Source organism: Alosa sapidissima, chromosome 18, assembly GCF_018492685.1.
Source record: "Alosa sapidissima isolate fAloSap1 chromosome 18, fAloSap1.pri, whole genome shotgun sequence".
In the NCBI taxonomy this organism is placed as follows: domain Eukaryota; kingdom Metazoa; phylum Chordata; class Actinopteri; order Clupeiformes; family Clupeidae; genus Alosa; species Alosa sapidissima.
This window is the reverse complement of record NC_055974.1, coordinates 26,540,422-26,564,463: the sequence shown is the minus strand read 5'-3', so window position 1 is coordinate 26,564,463 and position 24,042 is coordinate 26,540,422. Positions and strand designations below refer to the sequence as shown.

Here is a 24,042-nt window from a genome sequence, read left to right as displayed (position 1 = left end):
GCCACCTGGGAATATCAGGGAACGCCCCCCTGATAACGTTGTTTTCCCCACTGCCAGTGTTCATGTGCTTTGCCGTCGGAATGTGTGACAAACATGGATGCCACAACAAAGGTTAAAGCATACGGTCACTAATCTTAAATAAACAACTGTGTTTGCTTAAAGATATGGTGTAAGACGCTTGTGAAAGAAGGATATGCAGCAAGTGTCAAAAAATGGCAAATTCCCGAAGTTCACATTAAAATTATTGGACATGAAAGTCCACAAGGACTACAAATGAACTACAACGTGAAGACAAACGTGAACTACAAATGAACTACAACGTGAAGACAAACGTAAACTACAAATGAACTACAACGTGAAGACAAACGTGAACTACATGATGAACTACAACGTGAAGACAAACGTGACGTTTCTGCAAAATCTTCCCCCATTGTCCCACCTCTTATCTCCACATGAAGTGACGTGAACAATGACGTTTTTCACTGGGCAAAAGGTTTTTCCCATGCGCGTGAACGTTACAGTTAGTTTCCGTTAACTGAAATAACCCTGCCCTACACTGTCTGCTATAGACCAAGTGCTTGATCTGTGTCATATCATGCCAATCACTTTATGGCTCCTCTGTGACCTGACTTTAATAAATAATTATGTAACCACCTTATCTAGTCCAAAATAAGCCTGATACTCCTGATACACCTGACTACAGCGCTCGTATCCCTTTGGGATCCATGTGCCCATGGAGACCCGGGTTTGAGACCCACATGGGTCATTTCCCAATCCCACCCCATCTCTCTCTCCCACTTGCTTCCGGTCATTCTCTTCTGATTAAAGGCATACCCCCCCCCCCCCCCCCCAAATAATAATAATAAATAAATATATATATTTATATACACAGTTAAGAACAAAATTAAGAACAAAATTATTCATACCCCTGGCAAATATTGATTTAATGATTTTCTCTTCAATATGTTTGTTCTGACTGAAAATGACACTGTCACATGCCAAAAGGTTGCAAGACAATGTGGGAGAAACATGAAATAAAAAAAAAAAAGTGTTTTGGAATCTTTTGAAATGAAAAATGCCATGTCCAAAATGATTCATATTCTTTTTAAATAATCAAAAGAAACAGTATTTTATGCATGGGCCCGTACCATGCACCAGGTTTGATGAAGACATCCTTTAACCTGCTCGGGAGACATCACACTTTGCAATACGGGAATTTTTTTGTCTGATTCCAATCGGTCATTGTACCATCCAGAGGCGCTGTGTTTGAACAAGTATTGTTTAGTATTTTGCTTGCTAGCCCTCTCATAGTGAGGAGGCTCTAGTAGAGTGCTAGTGATAGAGCCTCCGATGTGTAGAGTGACGGCTTCTACACACAGTTGCGTGCGTTGCAGTGCTGGACACATCCCGTTCACTTTACATGGGCTTACGTCATCCGTTGCCCAACTGAATTGTGGGTCCGTTGCGTCGCATTTCTCCCGTCGCTCGCGTTGAGAAGTTCAGCTGTTGCTGCACCGACGGACGGCACCGGCCAATCAAGCCAATCGACGGACGGCACCAGCCAATCAAATGACATTTATACTTCAAGTCATTTGCATAGCTACCGTCGGGAACACCCACTGGCATGCGTTGACGGAACGCAACTGTGTGTAGAAGCCCTGAGTCTTTGGTTCAATTCCCAGCTCTACCTGATAGGAGGCTATAGGTTGTCTTTCCAATCATAATATTTGTCTTTGAACAATGAAACATGAGATCCTTTGACCTGTTTGGGAAGTATCACAGTATTTCAAAGTCAAAGTCAAAGTCAAAGTCAAAGTCAGCTTTATTGTCAATTTCTTCACATGTTCCAGACATACAAAGAGATCGAAATTACGTTTCTCACTATCCCACGGTGAAGACAAGACATATTTTACCAATTTAAGTCCACAGACAAACATAACATTCAAGTACACAAAAAAGTAAGTAAATAAGTAAATAAGAGGGCACATATAATAATGAAAAAAATAAGAGCAGCAAAATTTGGTTGAAATTGTGCATAGACAGTCAATAAAATACTAGTGCAAAGTCAGGCCAATAAAAGGCTTGGGTAGTTCTGTTTGACCTAAGTAAGAAAGAAAGTGGCATAGTGGTGCAAGTTATGTAAGAGCAGCAGAAGTGTTGTGTTTTCAGGACAACAACAACAAGTTGTAAAGTGTACAAGTGTGCAAGTGTGCAAGTGGAGTAGTGCAGGTGGCCATTGTGGGTCCAATGTCCAGGATGTTATGTAGCTGAGGGTGGAGGGGGGAGAGGAGGGCGAGAGTTCAGCATCCTTACAGCTTGGTGTATGAAGCTGTTGGTGAGTCTGGTAGTGCGGGAGCACAGGCTTCTGTACCTCTTCCCAGAGGGCAGTAGATCAAACAGATTGTGAACGGGGTGACTTGCATCACTCACAATTTTGGTCGCCTTGCGGGTGAGGTGGGTGGTGTAAATGTCCTTCAGAGAGGGGAGTGAAGCACCAATAATCCTTCCAGCTGTGTTCACTATGCGCTGCAGGGCTTTCCTGTTGTATTCAGTGCAGCTTCCGCCCCACACAGCGATACAGCTGGAGAGGATGCTCTCAATGGTGCCTCGGTAGAATGTGGTCATGATGGCTGGTGGAGCACTTGCTCGCCTGAGTTTCCGCAGGAAGTACAGGCGGCGCTGAGCTCTCTTCGCCAGTGATGCAGTGTTGGTGGTCCAGGAGAGGTCTTCGCTGATGTGCACCCCCAGGAATTTGGTGCTGCTCACTCTCTCCACCACAGCACCGTCGATGGTCAGTGGCAGGTGTTGGGTGTGACCTCTCCGGAAGTCAACAACAATCTCTTTGGTCTTGCTGACGTTCAGCAGGAGGTTGTTGTCCCTGCACCACGTGGTCAGATGGTCGACCTCCAACCTGTATTGAGTCTCGTCGCCCTTGGTGATGAGACCCACCAGAGTTGTGTCGTCAGCAAATTTCACTATGTGATTGTTGCTGTAGGTTGCAGTGCAGTCATGTGTCAGCAGGGTGAAGAGCAGCGGACTGAGCACGCAGCCTTGGGGGGCCCCTGTGCTCAGTGTGATGCTGCTTGAGGTATTGTTGCCAACACGTACTACTTGAGGCCTCTGACAGAGGAAGTCCAGTAGCCAGTTGCAGAGGTAGGTACTGAGTCCCAGTTTGTCAAGTTTGCAGATGAGTTGTTGTGGTATTATGGTGTTGAATGCAGAACTGAAGTCTATAAACAGCAATCTCACATATGAGTCTCTTTTTTCCAGGTGAATAGATTTAGAATAGATATTGTTGCTCTAACCAGTCTTTGGTATTTAGAATAAAAACTGTTGCTCTAACCATTCTTTGGTATTTAGAATAAAAACTGTTGCTCTAACCAGTCTTTGGTATTTAGAATAAAAACTGTTGCTCTAACCATTCTTTGAAAGCATCACTAGTATGTCTAAAGAAGGGAAGCGGCAGCAGCTGGAGGAGCCAGCGGTAGCATCAGGGATTACCATCCTCAGGGTAGCATCAGGGATTACCATCCTCAGGGTTGCAGGTTCAATCCCCAGCTCTGCCAGGAGGGGAGCTGTGGTGAAAGCTCCATGGAGGCAGAGGGCAGGAAGAAGATGAAGATGAATCCCAGAGTAGCAGAAGATGGAGGAAGAGATTGGGGCGCTTACTTGCCCCCCCCCCGAAGAAATCCAGCCCAGACACTGGGGGTTATAAACTTTTTCAGGTGGTCAAACTCAACAACTTGGTTGCTGCTATTGCTGAAAAACTATTCCTTTACCATGGACAACAAACTTCTGCCGTGCCTAAAGTCTTCCACCACTAGATTACTCACAACCCTCAGCACCAATTATTTTCCTCAGGTGGGCTTTAAACCTTGCACCTTTGGGACATCACACACATGACCATACAGTACTTGTACTTACACACTGGACCACATGCTGGTTTGTGAACATCAGGGCACGAGGTATATTTGATGTATATAGCAACTACTAGCTTCCCATAAGGGCTATTTGAAATGAGAGTAGTAGAACTTCCAGAGCCAGAGGCTAGGTTGCATCCTGGTCCACTTGTCGCTACCTTAAAAGGACATATCTCTGTTGTCCTTTGGGGACAAGCAGCAAAGCATGGGCTGAGATTCTCATATTCAACTGCTATCATCACTCACACAGTGGGGTTGGAACCCTTCACTTTCATCATATCACACATGAACACACCTGCATATCCAGCAACCAGTTCTACCTATCTACGTATCTCCTGCTTACTGCTGAAGGTTTTACCTATAGCCTCTGCAGAGCAACAACTTACCAATGGACACAACAGGGATTTGCAGCAGCAGGGAATTGAACCTACACTCTCTAGCAAATGCATGCTTGCCCAGCTCCTTACCCACTACACTACTGAAGCACACAGAATGCAAAATGTTCCAGAATTCCCGATTCATCCTATTAAGAGTTTATGTGCTATCATCATCAGCTTAAGTTATTGTAAAGTAGCGGGCCTTTAAGGCTTCTGTGAATAAATATAAAGTAATACAATTGAATTGAACTGAACTGAACATTGGAATAATCGGTAACAGTTTATTTTAATGTGTCGCTGTTACAGTGTACCTACCTAATTAGGTACAGTGGTACAACCTGTGTAACAACATGTACTATCAGGTACTATCATTGTACTTGCATTATGTATTTGTGGGTACAATATGGTTGTATATCAAATCTATCATGACCAGATTTACCCCATCCAGCAGGTCTCAGGTCAGCTCTTTGCCTCTGATGAAAATTTAGGCAAATTGGCAAAGTTTTGTAAAAGCACTCAGTATTACAATGTAACAACTATATGTAGGTACCCACAAATACATAATGCAAGTACAATGATAGAACCTGATAGTACATGTTGTTACACAGGTTGTACCACTGTACCTAATTAGGTAGGTACACTGTAACAGCGATACATTAAAATAAAGTGTTACCGAATAATAATCTTTGTAATTAAAATGGTTTAATAACCTTTCTGATGTAGGGTATGTGTGTGTGGACAAGTTGTATTTAATGAACCTCAACGTAGACACAGGAAGTCTCTGTTCAGAAGCACACCACATCACCACTAACACACTGACACGGGGAGAGAGAGAGAGGGGGGGGGGCAAAACGAATACAGTAGATAGCTGAATGTCTTGAATCTATGGAAACTAGGTCACTCAAAATTAGGCCACACCACCACTATATTCCACCACACTGATGCCAGGGCTCAAACTACCACTTGTTCACACCATTAGGTAACAAGAGTTTGAGAGAAGAAGAAGGACGCAGATATAGACTTTACAGGCTGACGCTCAGACTATGCAGTGACAACAAGATGCAGGTAAGATAGAAGTACTCATAATGTACTGATGCAAACACTGCACATGTCTGTCATCTATAATTTGGGCAACATATAATATATGGTAAGAAAACATCATGGGGTAGAAAAAGCAAACGCACACTGATAGTAGGAGTTTGTTGAGGTGCTGGTCACATCGGGATACGTAATATTCTGAACAAAAGGAGACCGCACACTCTAGCAGCTCATATGACAATAGTTTAATAAAAAAAAATGTGAGAAAGGCCACAGGCCCGAAACATTGTTTTTTTTATTAAACTATTGGCATATGAGCTGCTATAGTGTGTGGTCTCCTTTTGTTCAAAAGAAAATATTATGGGTCGTAGGATGGATATGGATGGATGGATGTATGGTGGTACTAGCAAATGAGAAGCCCAAAACACACATATCTCAGTACAATGTGGAAGTGCTAAGCAGCAATCAAGTTCCAACCTGAGCAGCATCGGGCTATTCTCTGATACGTCACCATTTTGAATCTCTGTATGTTCCTGTGACTCATTTAACTTGACAGCTGGAGGAGTATGTTAACCATAAAACAAACAAACAAGAAAACAGAAAGTGTAGCAACAGTAAAGATAGCAAATACATGCATAAAAATGCAATTTTAATTAGTGTTAACTAAGTGTTAAACAGATAATTCCTTTAAGTGCATGACTACTGTACTTCCTTTTTTGAAAATATACACAGATCATTTTGTAATGTTACCTGTGTTGCATATTGACTAAAGGTAAACACCTGTTTTGCAACAATGTAATATGTATGTATGTTATAAATGCCATTTCTCCCTATTTTTTCAACAAGATGAGCAAATGAACTGTTAACCATATCTGTGAAGGTCCTTCAGTCAATTCAGTCTTCACAATCTGACCTGGCTTTTAGGGCATCTTGTTGCACAAGTTGTCTGGTCTGTGCGTCCAGAATTACCACAAAGAAATTTTATGACATGACCCTAGTGTGACTGTCAAAAGAATTATGTATCACATCAACCAGATCTTTTGAGTTAGGAGATGCATCCTTAAATTACATCAACATTTTTTACCATAGTCGATGTTTTAGTGCTCACACACCACCATTGACTCTATAACAAAGAGATGGTAGACGAAGAATCATCAACTAATTTCAGGCACAAAAAAAAACTTTTCCTCAACGCCCTCACTAAATATTGACTTAAGTTATACCAAAGTCCTTCTAGGCAAGTCCCTCCACTCGGCGGCCATATGGCAACGTTTTTTGGCCACTCATCGGGCATCCATCTTGGCAGAAATGCGCGTGCGCAAGGCTTCACGACACCAATCTACTGCAATCTTGCTCCAGCAGCGAGATCACAACACATGATTGGCACGATGTCTTCACAACACACCACATTATCTGCTCAATGTATTCACAATACAGCACAATATTGGCTCAATGTATTCACATGTCGACGTGGTGTGATATGCGTAGACATGCATTTCTATGGAGGATTTTTTGAGTGCTGTGTCTCCTCATTAGAAAGTCTCTGCTTATACCTTGACCTACAGAGGTCGTAATTTGTCCACCGCTCACGGCCCTCGAACTCGCACACCTCCGCTCACGGCCCTCGAACCCGCACACCTCCGCTCAGGGCCCTCGAACCCGCACACCTCCACACACGGCCCTCGAACCCGCACACCTCCACACACGGCCCTCGAACCCGCACACCTCCACACACGGCCCTCGAACCCTCACACCTCCGCTCAGGGCCCTCGAACCCGCACACCTCCACACACGGCCCTCGAACCCGCACACCTCCACACACGGCCCTCGAACCCGCACACCTCCGTTCAGGGCCCTCGAACCCGCACACCTCCACACACGGCCCTCGAACCTGCACACCTCCACACACGGCTCTCGAACCCGCACACCTACGCTCAGGGCCCTCGAACCCGCACACCTCCACACACAGGCATGGGAGTCGAACGCTCTAACCACTGAGCTAAAAGCCCAGGCTTCCAACTCAGCGGTTAGAAGCGTTCTTGAGGTTAGGGGTGTGAGGATTTACACGGGCAACTAGCATGCTAGCTCAGTTCGCCTCAGTTACACTGGGATCTCTAAGGGGACTCACATAGGCCTTTTCCACCAACAGACAACCGGCTCCGTTCTATATCACGCTCCATATGCTAAACCGTTCAGGGGCCGGTTCCCCAAAACGTTCTTATCGCTAAGTAGTTCTTAACCTATTCCTTAACCTATCTCTTAACGTTATGGCACGATTCCCGACACGTTCGTACGCTAAGTATATCTTCTGTAAGTCACACGTTCGTAAGGTTGGTCTGGGCCGTTCGTAAGCTCTCTCTTAGCGTTGTTTGAGCTCTCAAGACGCTAGTCGCCGCGACTGTGCAGCAGTCTTTAGAAATCAGCGCAGCTCAGTACAAGTCAAACTATGGTAGGCCGACATATGTTGACAATGTTGTGGCTCAACGATGATTTTATGTTATGGACATTTTAAGACTAATAAAATATGTTCGCAATGGATGCAGGCCTATTTATGAAGTTTACTTTATTTGGTATCAGAACTAATATGGTGGTAATTAGCTATTTATTAATGTCATTAAAGCGTTCAAATTGGCAATCACTTTTGATAATTAAAAGCTGGCAAAGAATTTGCTTCTAAATGGCTAAGATCTATAAATGGGTAAGCATGGTGGTGTCCAGTAAGCGACCAACTAGGCCTATGGCAGCGATCCAATGTGTCCTTGTATTGAATCAAAAACGTCTTCTTAGCACGCTAAGAGTGAGCGTTATCGGGGAACCGGCCCCAGAGCATTTTGAACAAAGATAAATCAGTTCAGAACCTGAAAAAATAGTTGGGTTTTCCTGTGATCTGAAGTGGGTGTGTCATTGAGCAGGTCAGTTATGCACGCCAAACCCTCTGTTGATGACGCACCCAAAACTTGCAAATATGCAGGCTGGCTCACTAGATAGCACCAAGGTCCAAATAATTCTGAACGGAACCGGTTCAAGAACTAGCTACATTGATCTCTCATTGGATCCTTTCTTTATATCTCTCTTTGGCAGATTTCACATGGAACTTACCACTGACCTGAGAAACACTGGATCCTGAATAACATAATTCATGTAAATACTGTTCAATGTTTTAAATGAAAGAAGCATGATATTAATAATATCAGAGGGGTACGCAGAGCATTAGGAGCATATTAGGAACATAAGATATTGTGACTCCCCCAGAACCAATCTCACTAGTGGCAACATAATGTTCCTTAGATGATAGAATGTTCACTACCTAATGTGAACCTCCAACATATTTGATATTTTTTCTGCCAGTACTAAGAAGAATTCTGAAGCAAAATTCCGAAGAGAAGGATGATGGAGGACATTCCAAATGATGAGGGTGAGGCCAGAGCAGTCCGAGTGTTGGTGTTCCTCGTCATCACCCTGACCGTGTCACTTCCTGCCTTGGGCTGGGCCCTGGCTTCTCTCTTCACTACCAGAAAGAACAGACAAGTCTCCGGCTTCACCTTCCTCCTCCTCCTCCTCCTAAGTGATGTGTCTGAGGTGACCATGACCCTGTCTGTGGTCAGAACACTGATGGGAGGTGTGTTCAGTGGACTGAGCTCGCTCATCTCCTTAGAATCCCCTCTGATTTTACTGGGCTGCAGGCTGTCTGGTCTGTACCTTCACCAGCTGGTGGCGATAGAGAGCACTTTGCATCTCAAGAACCCACAGTCCTCTGCTCAGCTTTTCTCCTTCTGTTGCTCTGTCGGCATGACAATACTTTGCATTCTAATTGTCCTCATGTTCATAATTGTTAAGGGCAACCTCCCCGATCTTCTATTTGTGATGCTGTCCATGTTTTTTACCTGTGCCTGTGTCTTGCTTTGTCTGTATGACATCTCAAAGACCAAGCAGCAGGCAGTCAGGCAGCTTGGCCAGGCGATGATGGCTGTGTGTCTGTTCACTGTTGCTGTCCTGCACGGCCCTTTGGTTGTTTATATGGTAGTGCACCAGAGGTCTGAGGAGGCACCTATGGACAGATATACAGACATGGCAGTGTCCCAGTGGGGAGCTATGGCCCTGGCCATCTCCAGCCTGCGGGTGCTAGCAGACGCCCTGCTGTGTGTGCTGGCTTGTAGGGAGATCCCATGACAAATGCACTCATGCATGCTCATGTTCTGTAATACATGGGGTGTTTGTTTAAATGCTAACCATTATGCCATAATGAATAAAAGCTTTAATAACCTAATTATTCATATATTTATTTCTGTCTTTGTATTTCGCATTTATTTATTTCCCAATTGATTGATTTATCCATTCCCACATGGCTTAATTTATGTAGGCTATTTACGGAGGCTATGTCTACGATGTTTCATTCATGTTTTTATTTATTTATTTCTATAGGCTAAATGAGGTAGCAATTAGGTAGTTGCAGAAATGTAATTAGGCCTACCAGTTTGACCAAACCATAGATGCATTTATTTGTAGCCTACATACAGCTCATTATTTATTTATTTATTTATCTATCTATCTATCTATCTATCTATCTATCTATCTATCTATCTATCTATCCTGTCTTCGTTGGTCCTCCATTGTCCATTCAGTGTTTGCTGTCTTACCACCTGCAGCTCTCATTTGGAGTTTCCATGTTGTTAATCATTATTAATATATAACCATTACATGCTGAATCAACATTGTTTTGGAAATAGATTTCACATTTGGACTCCGTGGAATTGGGAAAGGCATGAGTTTGACTTCGATATGGACTAGACTACAGGAAGCAATGGAGGGAAACAGGACAGTCTAGTCTGTGACAGCCTACTGTAGGCTACAAACACAATGCTGTTCCTTTACAATTACTGGGTTGAACACACACAGAAATAAGAAACTTGTTCATGCACAACACTTGTAAATACACTTTGAGTCTGTAAAGTTTAGTTCATGCCCCCATACCATAGCTTAGGCACAGTTTAGCTAATGCCCCTATGGCATAGCTTGTACGCACTTTGGTCACGTCAGAGGTCGCGTCTGTGTTCCTGTACCCTGACTTAACAACCAGCAAACACACAACGTCCAGGAAACGTTTCTTAAAGGTTCGCTGAAGGTCACACAAAATAAACCTTTAGAAGACATTCAGGGAACATCCTCTAAAGGTATTGTTTTGTGTAGCCTTCAAGGAACGTTTCCGGAACATCATCTTGCAGCTGTTTTGTGCAACCTTCATCGGACCTTTAGGGATGATCCCTGACAGTTATATTAAGGTTAAATTTTTTTATCTTTTAATGAACGTCCCCAGAAGTTTCCCTTGAGATTTTAATGCTTAATTTTGTCAAACCATAAAATCATCTTTAGAGAATGTTCATTTAAGGATTTATTAAGGTTGCATTTTTGTATTGTATATCATCAGTGGAGTCTGAGGAGTAGGTCTGTCATCGTGTCATAACAGGGCTGATTTTGTGGTGATTTAGTGTGTGTGAGAGTGAGCGATATACAGCTCTGGAAAAAAGAGACCACTGCACATTTTTCTGATGTCATCTTACAGTTGCTGAGTGACATTTGAATGAGTTGACGGTCATATTCAATTTTGCTCTCTTAAGTTACAAACATGAGCTGATCAACCATCATATGGTGGTCAAACAAGCTGGTCAACCAGCACACCACCTGAAGCTGGCACCTAAAGCTGGTCAGACTGTTTTTTTTTAGCAGGGCTGTTTCTCAAATGATGTACAAGAATATAGTCAATCATCAAACTGATCAAAGTCATTTTTATTAGGAGCCAGCACACTAGCCCATTTGTACATTTAACATAGTGGATTAGAAAGGTTAAAGCTGCAGTTGGCAAGATTTTTTTGATCATATTCACTAAAACCGACACTATGCTCCAACAGAACAACATAAATCAGCCAGTTTTGAAAAAAAAAAAACACACTTCTACCTCCACCTAGCCTGTCATTTGTTTTGCAAAAATCCATAGCTCCCGGTTATTCTGATCCGATCAGAACAGAGCTGTATGAGAGTGTGCACTGACGAGCACAAATTCGATGAGAGGGTGCTCGGTGGTAGTGGGGGGAGGGATATGAGAACATTCAAAATTTTGGCTAGGTCCCCTCAATCTGTCAGACTTGCCAACTGCAGCTTTAATCATACTCATCAGAAATAGCCACGTTCAGCAGGTCAGGAACAGCAAACATTCGGCACAGAACTCTACTGTACTTTTGTGCTGTAAAATGTGACATCATTGCTAACAAACACAACATATTAATATTGCAGTATTGAACTACATCAATTTCTTGACTTATTAGTACACTGGAAGAGGAAATATAATGGTAGTAACATATGAAATTGTATATAGTTGTAAAGTTACTTAAGATTAAATGAGTGCTGCAAATGAGGAGTTTCTCCAAGGCTACTCTGGACTGAAGAGGATTCAGTCACACTGCTCTGTAAGAGGAGGTGAACACACACACACACACACACACACACACACAAACAAACACACAAAATAGAAGTTACTGAAGTTGTTCTCTTTCAGTCTAGAACTAAACTTAATTAGTGCCAGTGTGTATTAATTTGTATCAGAGGACCCCCCCCCCCCCCCCCCCCCCCACACACACACACACATGTCCATAATGAGCAAAGACAGACTTACCCACAGTGGTGCAGATAAAGTTGAGTTTGTCGGTCTCTCTCAGGCTGCTGACCCACTGCCCCCCTCTAGACTCCACTGCCCCCACTCTGTGTTTGCAGGACTCCACTTGCTCTTGTCCTGGGGCCCAGTGGTTGTAGCAGACGGTCTCTCCACAGACCCAGAACCAGCCCAGGCCGCAGGCGTGACGCAGGCCCAGCCACACGTGAGCAGTGGAGGCTCCTTTAGCCCGCGCCCTCACCCAGCGCTGGACCCGCTCGGACGTCACAGACACCAGGTCCACATGGTGCTCTCGGCAGTACTGCAGCGCCTCTGACCAGGTCTTATTGTCACGGACCAGAACCAGCTTGTCTGGTGGGAAAATACAGTGAGAGGATGTTGATTCTTGCTCAGTGCTGGAGTCCTAAGATTCTCATTCTATCTGCAGTAACTAAATGTGCCACACGCGACAGAGACAGCACCATCACAGAGAGGACCATTAGGAGCTAGTACCACCATTACAGAGACAGTACCATCACAGAAAGGGCCACCATTAGGAGCTAGTACCACCATAACAGAGATAAATCCACCAGGCCTTGAGATAGTAGGCCCACTCCACCATTATCAGGTCATCAGCACATCTGCTCAGGATCATGCTGTTGTTTGTGTCTGAACCCCTATCAAGCAGAGAGAAGGGACAGTGACTCACCTTCAAAGCAGATAAAGCTCCTAGGATGGTGACAGCCTAAATCGTTCCACCGACCCCTGGAAGCATTAAGAGTTTCAGCACAGAACTCCCCTGTGCCATAATTGGGTTCTCCAGTGTTCCAGTAGCGGAATAAGGAGTTGCTGCCATCTGACCACTCCCAGCCATCTCTGAGCAGGCCGATCCAGGCAGATGTCTGGTCGTTCTTTGTCTGATTCCTCACACTGGCCAGGTCTGTGTGTTTCTCTCTGCAGTATCTCTGAGCAGCTGCCCAGTTCTTCTCCTCAGTAACCAGCACATAGGGATATGTGGAGTTTCCCCCTGTGGTAATGCATAGGTAACAGTTAACTGGGAATCAGCACAGCTTTACAGTCTAAACTAAAGTGAGTTTACAAGTATATCTTCACAGTTCTAATGCATGTATTTCTGAGTGAATGAATAATCTTCTCACCATCATAGCAGATGAAGCAATCGATGCGGCTACACCTGTCATCATGCCATTTTCCATTTTCTCCCTTGAACACACACTCTTGACCATTTCCATCTGGTTGTTGATTACCCCAGTTCCTGAGCTCTGCTTCATTCTCTCTGTAGAAACCCCTGTCAGCCAGAAACCACTGCCACTTGCAAGGACTGCTTCCATGCTTTAGTCCAATCCATGCCTTCTCAACACTTGCTTCATGGATTGTGTGATTCACCTTCTCCATCTCTGTCATGTTGTCTATGGTGGCGAGGTCAGTGAACTCCTCTCTGCAGTACTGCTGAGCTTCTGTCCAGCTCTTCTGCTCCTTCACCACATGGAACTGACGTGGCACAGAGGAGGAGAGACTGCCCAGACCTGAATGGAGAGAGGAGTGAGCACACACACACACACACACACACACACACACACGTTTTTATGCATGCCAGTATCAACTATCAGGACACCAATTTTTTACATTGAATAAAAAACATTCCACTGATAATCACAACAGATCACAATTTACATCATAACAACATGCATGCACACAAACAATGTACTGTAGCGTTTCACCAAGAGCCAGAGTTTCATGAACTTGTTTATTGTCACAAAGCACACAATGCAGCATGTAACACACAGCGGGCCGTGTCAGGCCCAGAACCGAAAGAGGCAGAACTTCTTCGAACCGTAGCCTATATTCCCCAGGGGTCCCGCCCCCCTCTCGCCAGGCTGCCAATCATGAGCGTGCCCGGGGTTATGCATAGCACGGGCACTCCCTGATTGACAGCCGGTCGCTACAGTACTTATACGGCTTAGAGTCAGGCCATATAGCTAGTCCTCCTGTGTTGTCCTTGTCCATGTAGGCCAGAGGCGAGCTAAACAGATGACAACAGCACTGCGACATCGAAGTCCGGAATCAATCAGTAAACACTGGTCGTAGTGTTATCCAATTGTGTGCAGTGATATTTTCAAATGCATGCTTGGTGCCGTCCCTCAAGTTGGGCCATTTTCATTACTCATAGCCAGATCCAAATCTTTGTAGATTTTGGACTGGATTTCCAGTCTAGGATGGAGTAGGATATGGAGACAAATTGACAAGCGTGATTTATTTTCGTGGACTGGACTGGACGACGGTCATATTTTGTACCGCTATAAGGTGCGTCTAGTTTCTATTATGTGTAATTCTGGCAGGAAATGCACAGCAGTAAATAATATGAGCACCTTTAATAAATCACCCTTCTCAATATGAGCACCTTTAATAAATCACCCTTCTCAATATGAGCACCTTTAATAAATCACCCTTCTCAATATGAGCACCTTTAATAAATCACCCTTCTCAATTTCTCATCTCTACATATCTACCCTTACATTCTGTACCCTTGGTTGCGCAATGATTGTTGTGTGTGTGTGTGTGTGTGTGTGTGTGTGTGTGTGTGTGTGTGTGTGTGTGAGTGGTGGTGTATGAGTGTGTGTGTGTGAGTGGTGGTGTATGAGTGTGTGTGTGTGAGTGGTGGTGTATGAGTGTGTGTGTGTGAGTGGTTGTCATTTCCTCTGTTGTCCTGTAGATGGTGGTGTGGAGCCAGTTGTTTTGATCATTTGACATCATAACTCATATCAAATATAAATTGCAGTGCCCCTGATTAACAGAATTTCATGAAACTTAGTTTGCATCAAGAGGAATAAAATATCACACACATACAAACCATAACTATGTAAGAGAATGAATCAGTTAATCTGTTCACCTTTCACTTAATGAATTAATTAAGGGCAAGGTGAACTGGTGAGTTTCCTGAACGATTTCCTGAAAGTCCCCAAACCTACCACAAGAACGAATATTACAAGAATAATATCACGAGAAGAATAGAATATTAGGTAACCCATTCTGTGGAATCACAGAGGAAAAGAATCTTGACTGTGACCTCTTAGCGCTAACGGATGGTCGACACAGCAGACGCTCATCAGAGGACCGCAGTGGGAGAGAGGGCTCGTTAAGCTGGAACATGGAATTCAAATATGTATACAAATAAGTGCCCCCCCCCCCCCACCCCCGGACCTTCTCCAACCCGCTAATCAAACGACTTGTGTTCTCACTACAGCCGTGCGAGAAGAAAAGCGTGTATTGTACAGGGTCACAGGTGGAGCGATTACTGATTATTCTTTAGCGTGCCGTCTTCCTCCTCCCATCAGACCCTATCCCTAAAGCTGGGTTTCACTGTGTGTGAATGGGGTGTACATAAAGGGGTGCCAATAATATTTATAAAATAATATTTATTTCTTTATGAGAATTTTTTCTTTTAATAAATTGCTACCTTCAAGGGTAAAAAGGGTTCTCCAATGTTTTCTCAGTTAGCCTTTTAAAATGATGTCAGATTAGTAAACAGAAAGTGCCTTTGGAACACTGGATGAATGGTTGCTGATAATGGGCAATGTACATATTGCATTAAAGATCAGCCATTTCTTTCTACAACATTTGAGAACCCATATAATGTAATCTAAAAACTGCTGTCCTGATTTAAAAAAAGAATGCAACTGATGTCAGCTGGTATTCTGACTATAATGGAGTGGAATGGACATTTCTAAGTTACCCTAAACTTGACCCGTAATGTATGTAACCCATGTAATGTTTAAATTCCTTCTTGATGAATTGTAATGGCACCTAAACTAATGTGGCAGTGTCACAACATAACAGAAGTATTTCTTTACACCCCTTTTTACTCTTTACCAGGGGTGCCAATAAATGTGGAGGGTGTTGTATATACACACAGACAGAGAGAGAGAGGCACGCACACAAACAGCACAACACAAACACCAGGGCTCGAATTACGTGGGAGCCAGAGGGAGCCGAGCTCCCATAGAGTGAGGACTGGCTCCCATGAAAGCAACAAAGTCAAAAACCTGAGGGGGTCTCTCATATCTGAATATCTGTATCTGTATCTGAATATCTGTAATTTAATCTTAAACAACCGCTCATTATCCATCTCTTTTACCATTCCAATCCATCTCTTACCATTAAAGACGTTAAATTAATGATTTAGATGATCTGTAGCTATCCTCTGCCATTCAGAGTTCCGGAAAGATTCCAGATATTTTGAAACACCTGTTAGCAATCTCTGATGTCGGAATATTCAATGGCTACCCGACAATATCTCAGTGCAAACTCCAAAATTGTTCGTCTATTAATTTTCCACGGTTCAACACATTAGCCTAATACTACAACATAGTTTGGCTGGCTTTATTCATTTCTGCCAGTTAGTGTTTTTTCCCCTGTGTATAAGTTACACTACATGCATTATTGTGTTTGACAGTGAGGATAGCCTATCTGAGACGGTGGTCTGGTTTAAATGAGTTACGTTGTGAAATTGAGAATGGCACAGACTTCGTTTAGTCTATTTCTTTGTATTGTGAAATTGAAATGAGATATGGACTATTACAATCAATAATATTTTAAAAATGCATTAAAAGTAATCAATTTCTATGAAAAATCTATGTCTGTTGTGTGCGTGTGTCAAGGTAAAGCCTAGGCCTACCGTGCGCATATACTGTACTGCGCAAAAGCGCCACTTGCGCCTAGGCTATTTCATTGTATCGCCTTGTTAGGCTATGCGCGGGGTGTGCCAACTTTTTATGAGATAGAGAGACCCCCTTAAAGACAAAAAGATAATTCGAGCCCTGACAAACACTCATATCACAGGGCCTTCTCAGCACAAAACACCCAAATATACACATACGTGCATGTACTTTACCTAGGAAGAGCAGGAGGAAGCATCCGCAGTGAGCCATGACTGAAAGAAAAACGGAAAAACAATCATTTCACTCTGACTCTAACAATTTCACTGTTCACGTGATCTACTGAAATTAGTTATCGTTGCTGAACTGGTGATATTCTCATTATTACATCATAATCATAACCATGGAATTCTGAAAGAACAACGGAAAGACAATTGCCAAAAAACCTGAATTTAAATGTTCAGATATTGTATGATTTTTTTTTACATTATTGAAGTCTGAATATCTATGCAAAAGACACACAGCCAGGTTGCATTTGGGTAATTTATAACCTATATTCATAAAAGACTGTAAAGGGTCCATGCGCATCTTCGGAGCATGACCTACCTGTGTGATGTCGTCTCTGCTGGACTCTGCTGCCTTCTGCCCCGTGTCCACCCCGTTCCTTCCTGTTAATGCCCCGCTCTTTTCCCGGGGATTCCCCCAAACTGCCCCATGCAGGTGTCACAGACAACGCTCTCTTGTCACAGACAGTTGTTTACCCAGAGCAGAATTTCCTCCACTTCACACAGACATTTACATTTAGAGTGGGAGATGACTGCAGTGATCATGTATGTATATAAGTTAAAGTTGTGAGGCTGCATCCAGTGAAGAAACACTAAGACTTTGATAATGCCCAGGAGATGTGGACTTGGTGCATCCAGTGAAGTGCTAAAGCCCAGGACATATGATAGATAGATAGAGATACTTTTATTGATCCCCAAGGGGTCAAAAGGGGAAATTTGCGCTCTGCATTTTACACATCCGGGGGTAGTGTACAACACACACTGTACACCCATTCAAACACACACACACACAGAGCAGTGAGTACACTAGGAGCACACATACACACCCAGAGCAGTGGGCAGCTCTTGATCCAGCGCCCGGGGAGCAGTTGGGGGTTAGGTGCCTTGCTCAAGGGCACCTCATGCGTGGATATGGATGTGGGAGAGCGCTGTTCAGTCATTGCCCCCACCCACATGTTTCCTACCAGTCGGGGATCAAACCGGCCACCAGTCACAAGTCAGATTCCCTTACCGTTAGGCCACAGATGCCAGCAATGGATGTGATGTGAGAGTTATGAAATATGAAATTAGTGTTCTGTCTCTTCTGCAGTATTTGCATAGAGACATGCGCCAGAAGCAGATGCCAAAAGCAGAAGTTCTGTTCACAAAACAAGCCCAAAATGTATAACCAAATTATGTGCAAATGCACCAACATGCACACGCGCATGCACACACAGTTCTCACACTCACCTGTGCACATCATGCTGATCAAAGTATGTTTATTGGCATAGTAGCTCATTTGTACATTTTACATATCAAATTAGAAAATCTAATCAACCCTACACGCCATTTAGCTGCTAGTACAAACCTTGGTCATCTCTAGCATTGACTACTACAACACACTTATTACGGGCCTTTCAGCTTGTGCTTGTGGTGGAACCGTTACAGATGGTGCAGAACGCTGCAGCTTGTACTTGTGGTGGAACCGTTACAGATGGAGCAGAACGCTGCAGCTTGTACTTGTGGTGGAACCGTTACAGATGGTGCAGAACGCTGCAGCTTGTGCTTGTGGTGGAACCGTTACAGATGGTGCGCTGTTCATGGAGCTCCACTGGCTACCCTTAGCCGCCTGCATCAAATTCAAGTCACTAATGCCTGCATACAAAATGATGCTGGGTCTGGCTCTGCACCCACCTCACTTAAGCGCTCTCATAAAGGCTTATGTTTCCCTTCGACTGCTGCGCTCCTCCAAGGAACATCGTCTGGCACTGTCGTCCCCACACTCACGGTGTTCTAGACTATTTTCACCTGTAGTCCCCACAACTTCTGTGTTCCAGACTATTCTCACCTGTGGTCCCCACACTCACGGCGTTCCAGACTATTCTCACCTGTGGTCCCCACACTGTTCCAGATTATTCTCACCTGTAGTCCCCACACACTGTTCCAGATTATTCTCATCTGTGATCCCCCAATGGTGGAACGATCTGCCATGTGCCACCAGAGCAGGGGTGTCCCTCTCTGTCTTCAAAAAACTCTTGAAGACTCGTCTCTTCCAAGGATACCTCCTCTCCCTGTGTTCCCAAGAACTAACTATGTTTATTTAGTTTAGGGGTGTCAAACTCATTTTAGTTCAGGGGACACTTACAGCCCAATGGTGGTATCCAGCGGCTGGACCAGTAAAAGAATAGCATAATAACCTATAAATAATGAATGTATGAACAAGTTAAAGTTGTGAAGCTGTATCCAGTGAGAAACACTGAGACTGTGATAATGATTATTTATGAGATTATATGAAAATAAACTTCTGTCTCTTCTGTAGTATTTGCATAGACACATAACCCAGCAGATGTCAACAGCAGAAGCCCTGTTCACAGAAGAATCATAAAATCCACAAACATATAATCTGGGAGCTAGGAGCAGGCAACAGACAACACAGACAACAGAGAGACATAAGGCAACAGACAACACAGACAACAGACAGACATAAGGCAACAGACAACACAGACAACAGACAGACATAAGGCAACAGACAACACAGACAACAGACAGACATATGGTTTGGCCGCCAGATGGACAGGGCCAGGCCGTCACCTAGGAGCTAGAAGCAGGCCATCACTCCTTTTGGGAGTTACTAAGGCACTAGAACTTACTATAGTTACTAGGAGGGAGTCACAAGACCACAAGTGCATCTCACACACGGGAGGGGTGATTACTGTAACTGTATTAAGCTGACACACAGTGAAACACTACACTACACAACAGCAAAAAGGTGATTCAGTCTCCTTACAATAACTCTTGGCCTAGTCCATCCAATCAGTAGGCAAGGCAGGGCGGCAGAAAGACACACAATTACAAAGAACAGCACAAATAAAAACAAATAAGGACAGACATAAAATTGCAACGAGCACGGAAGCAAGACACAAAGCAAAACAGCAGTGCCCATTCTGACATCAAGCACATGGTCCAGCAGCGGAGGACATGGGCTGGAGATGGTTGAAGTGGCAAGGCTATAATGAAACAAAACAATATCACACTATGACTCAATCAACTCTCTAATACCATAGAGCACATAGTCGGCACCATGAGCTACCTGGCATATACATACATAAGCGTTATACCCAATGATCCCGGCAATGAAGCAAACTATTTTTTTTTTTTCAAATATATATTGACCCGCCTATTACAACACATCATAATTTAGCTTGATTTGCTTCCCAGCCTGCATTGCAAGTCAGAAGCTTGTTTATAGGCTATTATTATGACCGCCGCGCAGCAAAGCGTGGGTCATATAGGTTTAGTCAGATTTTTTCTTTTTTTTCTTTTTTTTTCTTTTTCGCATGCCCAAATTTCCGTCAAGGATTCCCGGAACACTGAAAGACCGGGGTACACGAAACTTGGTGGGCATGTAACCCCACATGGATAGCATGGAACCATCGTTTTTCGTTTTGATCTGTTGCCCCCTCGCTGGACTGGACCCCCCGAAAGGAGGGTAGGGCAGACACAGTTTTCTGTGAATATCTCGAGAACCGTAGGGTTTAGGAGGACCATTTTTTTTTGTATGTTGATCTCAAGGGGCCATGTCAACCCATTCCATAACTACTCATTTCATGTATAGCGCCACCTAGTTAAACACAAAAAAGTAAAAATTAGGTGTTGTAATCGCAGGTATCTGTGACCTAAAATAATCAAAACTGCACGAAATTGGAAGTGTAGGATCATTATGACACCCTCTGAATGCACGCCAAGTTTCGTGGAATTCCGTTCATGGGGGGCCACACAATAAATTAATTTATGTTTGGTGCGAGCAGCACCAAATTCCTGGGGGTGCACATCAGTGAAGACCTCTCCTGGACCACCAACACTGCATCACTGGCGAAGAGAGCTCAGCGCCGCCTGTACTTCCTGCGGAACCTCAGGCGAGCAAGTGCTCCACCAGCCATCATGACCACATTCTACCGAGGCACCATTGAGAGCATCCTCTCCAGCTGTATCGCTGTGTGGGGCGGAAGCTGCACTGAATACAACAGGAAAGCCCTGCAGCGCATAGTGAACACAGCTGGAAGGATTATTGGTGCTTCACTCCCCTCCCTGAAGGACATTTACACCACCCACCTCACCCGCAAGGCGACCAAAATTGTGAGTGATGCAAGTCACCCCGCTCACAATCTGTTTGATCTACTGCCCTCTGGGAAGAGGTACAGAAGCCTGCGCTCCCGCACTACCAGACTCACCAACAGCTTCATACACCAAGCTGTAAGGATGCTGAACTCTCTCCCTCCTCTCCCCCCTCCACCCTCAGCTACATAACATCCTGGACATTGGACCCACAATGGCCGCCTGCACTACTCCACTTGCACACTTGCAAACTTGCACACTTTACAACTTGGTGTTGTTGTCCTGAAAACACAACACTTCTGCTGCTCTTACATAACTTGCACCACTATGCCACTTTCTTTCTTACTTAGGTCAAACAGAACTACCCAAGCCTTTTATTGGCCTGACTTCGCACTAGTATTTTATTGACTGTCTATGCACAATTTCAACCAAATTTTGCTGCTCTTATTTTTTCATTATTATATGTGCCCTCTTATTTACTTACTTTTTTGTTTACTTGAATGTTATGTTTGTCTGTGGACCAAAATTGGTAAAATATGTCTTGTCTTCACCGTGGGATAGTGAGAAACGTAATTTCGATCTCTTTGTATGTCTGGAACATGTGAAGAAATTGACAATAAAGCTGACTCTGACTTTGACTTTGACTTTGACTATACACCAACTGGCCTGTAGGTGGCCGGAGACAGTTTTCTGTGAATATCTCGAAGAACCGTAGGGCCTAGGAGGTCCACCTTTTTTATGTATGTTGGTCTTAAGGGGGCATGTCAACCCATCCCATTACGACTTATTTCATGTATAGCGCCACCTAGTTAAAAATTAAAAAGCAAAAAATTAGGTGTTTTCATCACAATATCTCTGGCTGACATGGTCAAAACTGCACGAAATTAAAAGTGTAAGATCATTATGACACCCTCCGAATGCACGCGAAGTTTTGTGTACTTTCGTTCATGTGGGGGCCTTACAATAAAATAATTTATGTGTACATTTAGTGACGTACACCAACAAGGATTCCCGGGATACTGAAAGACCGGGGAACACAAAACTTGGTGGGCATGTACCCCCACATGGATAGCATGGAACCGTTGTTTTTCGTTTTGATCTGTAGCCCCCCCCGCTGGACTGGACCCCCTGACAGACACATTTCTCTGTGAATATCTTGAGAACTGTAGGGCCTAGGATGACCAATTTTTTCCGTATGTTTGCCTCCAGGGGTCATGTTAACCCATTTCATGTGCATACATGTGCACAAACAGATACACACGCACACACATACATTCACAGTAATCATACGTATGACACATACTCACACAGTAGACATATGTACGCATGCATGCACAGGCACATACGCAGGCACACACACAAGCACGCACACACACACACACACACACACACACACACACACACATAACATAAACATGTTCATGCACACATGCACACAATTCAAGAATTTCTCAGAATTATGAACAGGCAAGATGGAAGTGGGCTTGTATAAAATGAATTTTACATGTGAAATCTATGAACTATAACTATCTTAACTATAACTATAACTATCACTTAACTATCATGTTTTGGTACTTGTTGTCTAGCAGATACCAGTGAGAATTGAGTGTGGATAATGCAATTTAGTGAGACAGTTAGAATCATATAGGCCTTTCAGCGTGATTTATTTTTGTGGAAAAAATGTGCTGGACTGGGCGGCGGTCATATTTTGAACCGCTCTGCGGTACATCTAGTTGTTATTGTGGTTGAAACAGTTTACTCTAGTAAGGATTTCCTTACTCTAGTAAGGATTTGTCCATTAAAATTGATTTAATTAGTTAAAAAGACATCATAAACGTATGAAACTACTAGATCTAACCCAGTATAAAAATTCAGCTGATAAATTTAGTAATTATCTTCATGAAGGACATGAGCTGTGCTGAATGAAAGTGTCCGAAATCAGCAGATAGTACGAGGTAAGCACATAGCCTACGTGTAATAACAGTGTGGATAATTGAATATAATCAGCTCAGATATATGCAGGGCAGACTGTAAAACCACTGTAAACGGTAAATATCTACCAAATCAAAGCATTCACTGTGCCCACCTGGCCTAATATAGTTTTTACTCATATAAACCTTTTCCATATTGTAGACATTCCTGTAACCAAAGATTTGACCATGAAGGAACTTTCTGAACGTTCTGTTAGGGAATGTCCACAGAGAACGTTCCCGCACCCTTCAGCGGACATGCTGGTGTGACCAGCCTGTCATGTGGGATAATACAGCTGGTGTAAGATGGTCATGCTGGTGACCAGCCTGCCAATCTTGACATTGTTGGTGTAAGATGGTCATGCTGGTTTGCTAGAATGACCAACATAAGCTGGCATGGCCAGTTAAACCGGCAACATAGACCAGCGACACCAGCTAAAATGACCAGCTTGAGGTGGTACGACAAGCAAAACCAGCTGAATTACCATCGTAAGCTGGTTAAACCAGCTGAAGGTATGTTTTCTCAAGAGTTTTGCTGGTCTAGCTGGTCAACCATCATAGGGTGGTCATCAAACAAGCTGGTCAACCAGCAAGCCACCTTAAGCTGGTCAGGCTGTTTTTTTCAGCAAGGCTGTTTCTCAAATGATGTACAAGAATATAGACAATCATCAAACTGATCAAAGTCATTTTTATTAGGAGTCAGCACACTAGCCCATTTGTACATTTAACATAGTGGATTAGAAAGGTTAATCATGCTCATCAGAAATAGCTAGGTACATTAGGTCAGGAACAGCAAACATTCAGCACAGAACTCTACTGTACTTTTGTGCTGTCTAAACATGACATCATTGCTAACAAACACAATACATTAAAATTGCAGTATTAAACTATATCAATTTCTTTACTTATTACACTGGAAAAGGAAATCTAATGCGGTCATTCCACAGGTTACTCTATACAACCACAGGTGGCACTGTGGTAACTCTATACAAAACATATTGATCTCAATAGTGCATTTTGCCCATTTCAATGTGGAAAATAA

General features: G+C 43.6%; 2 protein-coding genes and 1 long non-coding RNA gene across 3 annotated transcripts in view; 2 read left to right on the top strand and 1 right to left on the bottom strand.

The window, feature by feature from the left end:
• The first annotated feature begins 5,286 nt into the window (after nucleotides 1–5,286).
• LOC121690274 lies at nucleotides 5,287–9,553 on the top strand. The gene is made up of 2 exons (XM_042070767.1): nucleotides 5,287–5,362; nucleotides 8,684–9,553. Exon 2 carries the CDS (start codon nucleotides 8,723–8,725, stop codon nucleotides 9,503–9,505), a length of 783 nt encoding a protein of 260 aa, XP_041926701.1. The 5' UTR covers nucleotides 5,287–5,362; nucleotides 8,684–8,722; the 3' UTR covers nucleotides 9,506–9,553.
• Nucleotides 9,554–11,135: 1,582 nt separating this feature from the next.
• The window catches only part of LOC121690252 (C-type mannose receptor 2-like), a 1,098,322-nt gene continuing 1,085,415 nt past the window's right edge, over nucleotides 11,136–24,042 (bottom strand). The window contains exons 7-9 of the mRNA XM_042070719.1: nucleotides 13,136–13,522; nucleotides 12,003–12,350; nucleotides 11,136–11,794 (exon numbers count right to left, since the gene is read on the bottom strand). Coding sequence (XP_041926653.1) covers nucleotides 11,781–11,794; nucleotides 12,003–12,350; nucleotides 13,136–13,522 — 749 coding nt within the window. The 3' untranslated portion in view covers nucleotides 11,136–11,780. The remainder of the gene's footprint in view (nucleotides 11,795–12,002; nucleotides 12,351–13,135; nucleotides 13,523–24,042) is intronic.
• LOC121690297 lies at nucleotides 11,524–23,994 on the top strand. Its single transcript, XR_006025031.1, has 3 exons — nucleotides 11,524–11,562; nucleotides 13,049–13,055; nucleotides 23,810–23,994. It is a non-coding gene; the product is annotated as an uncharacterized LOC121690297 (long non-coding RNA).

Coding starts and splice junctions, on each gene's coding strand:
- LOC121690274 (XM_042070767.1), top strand. CDS start 8,723: ATGATGGAGGACATTCCAAATGATGAGGGTGAGGCCAGAGCAGTCCGA.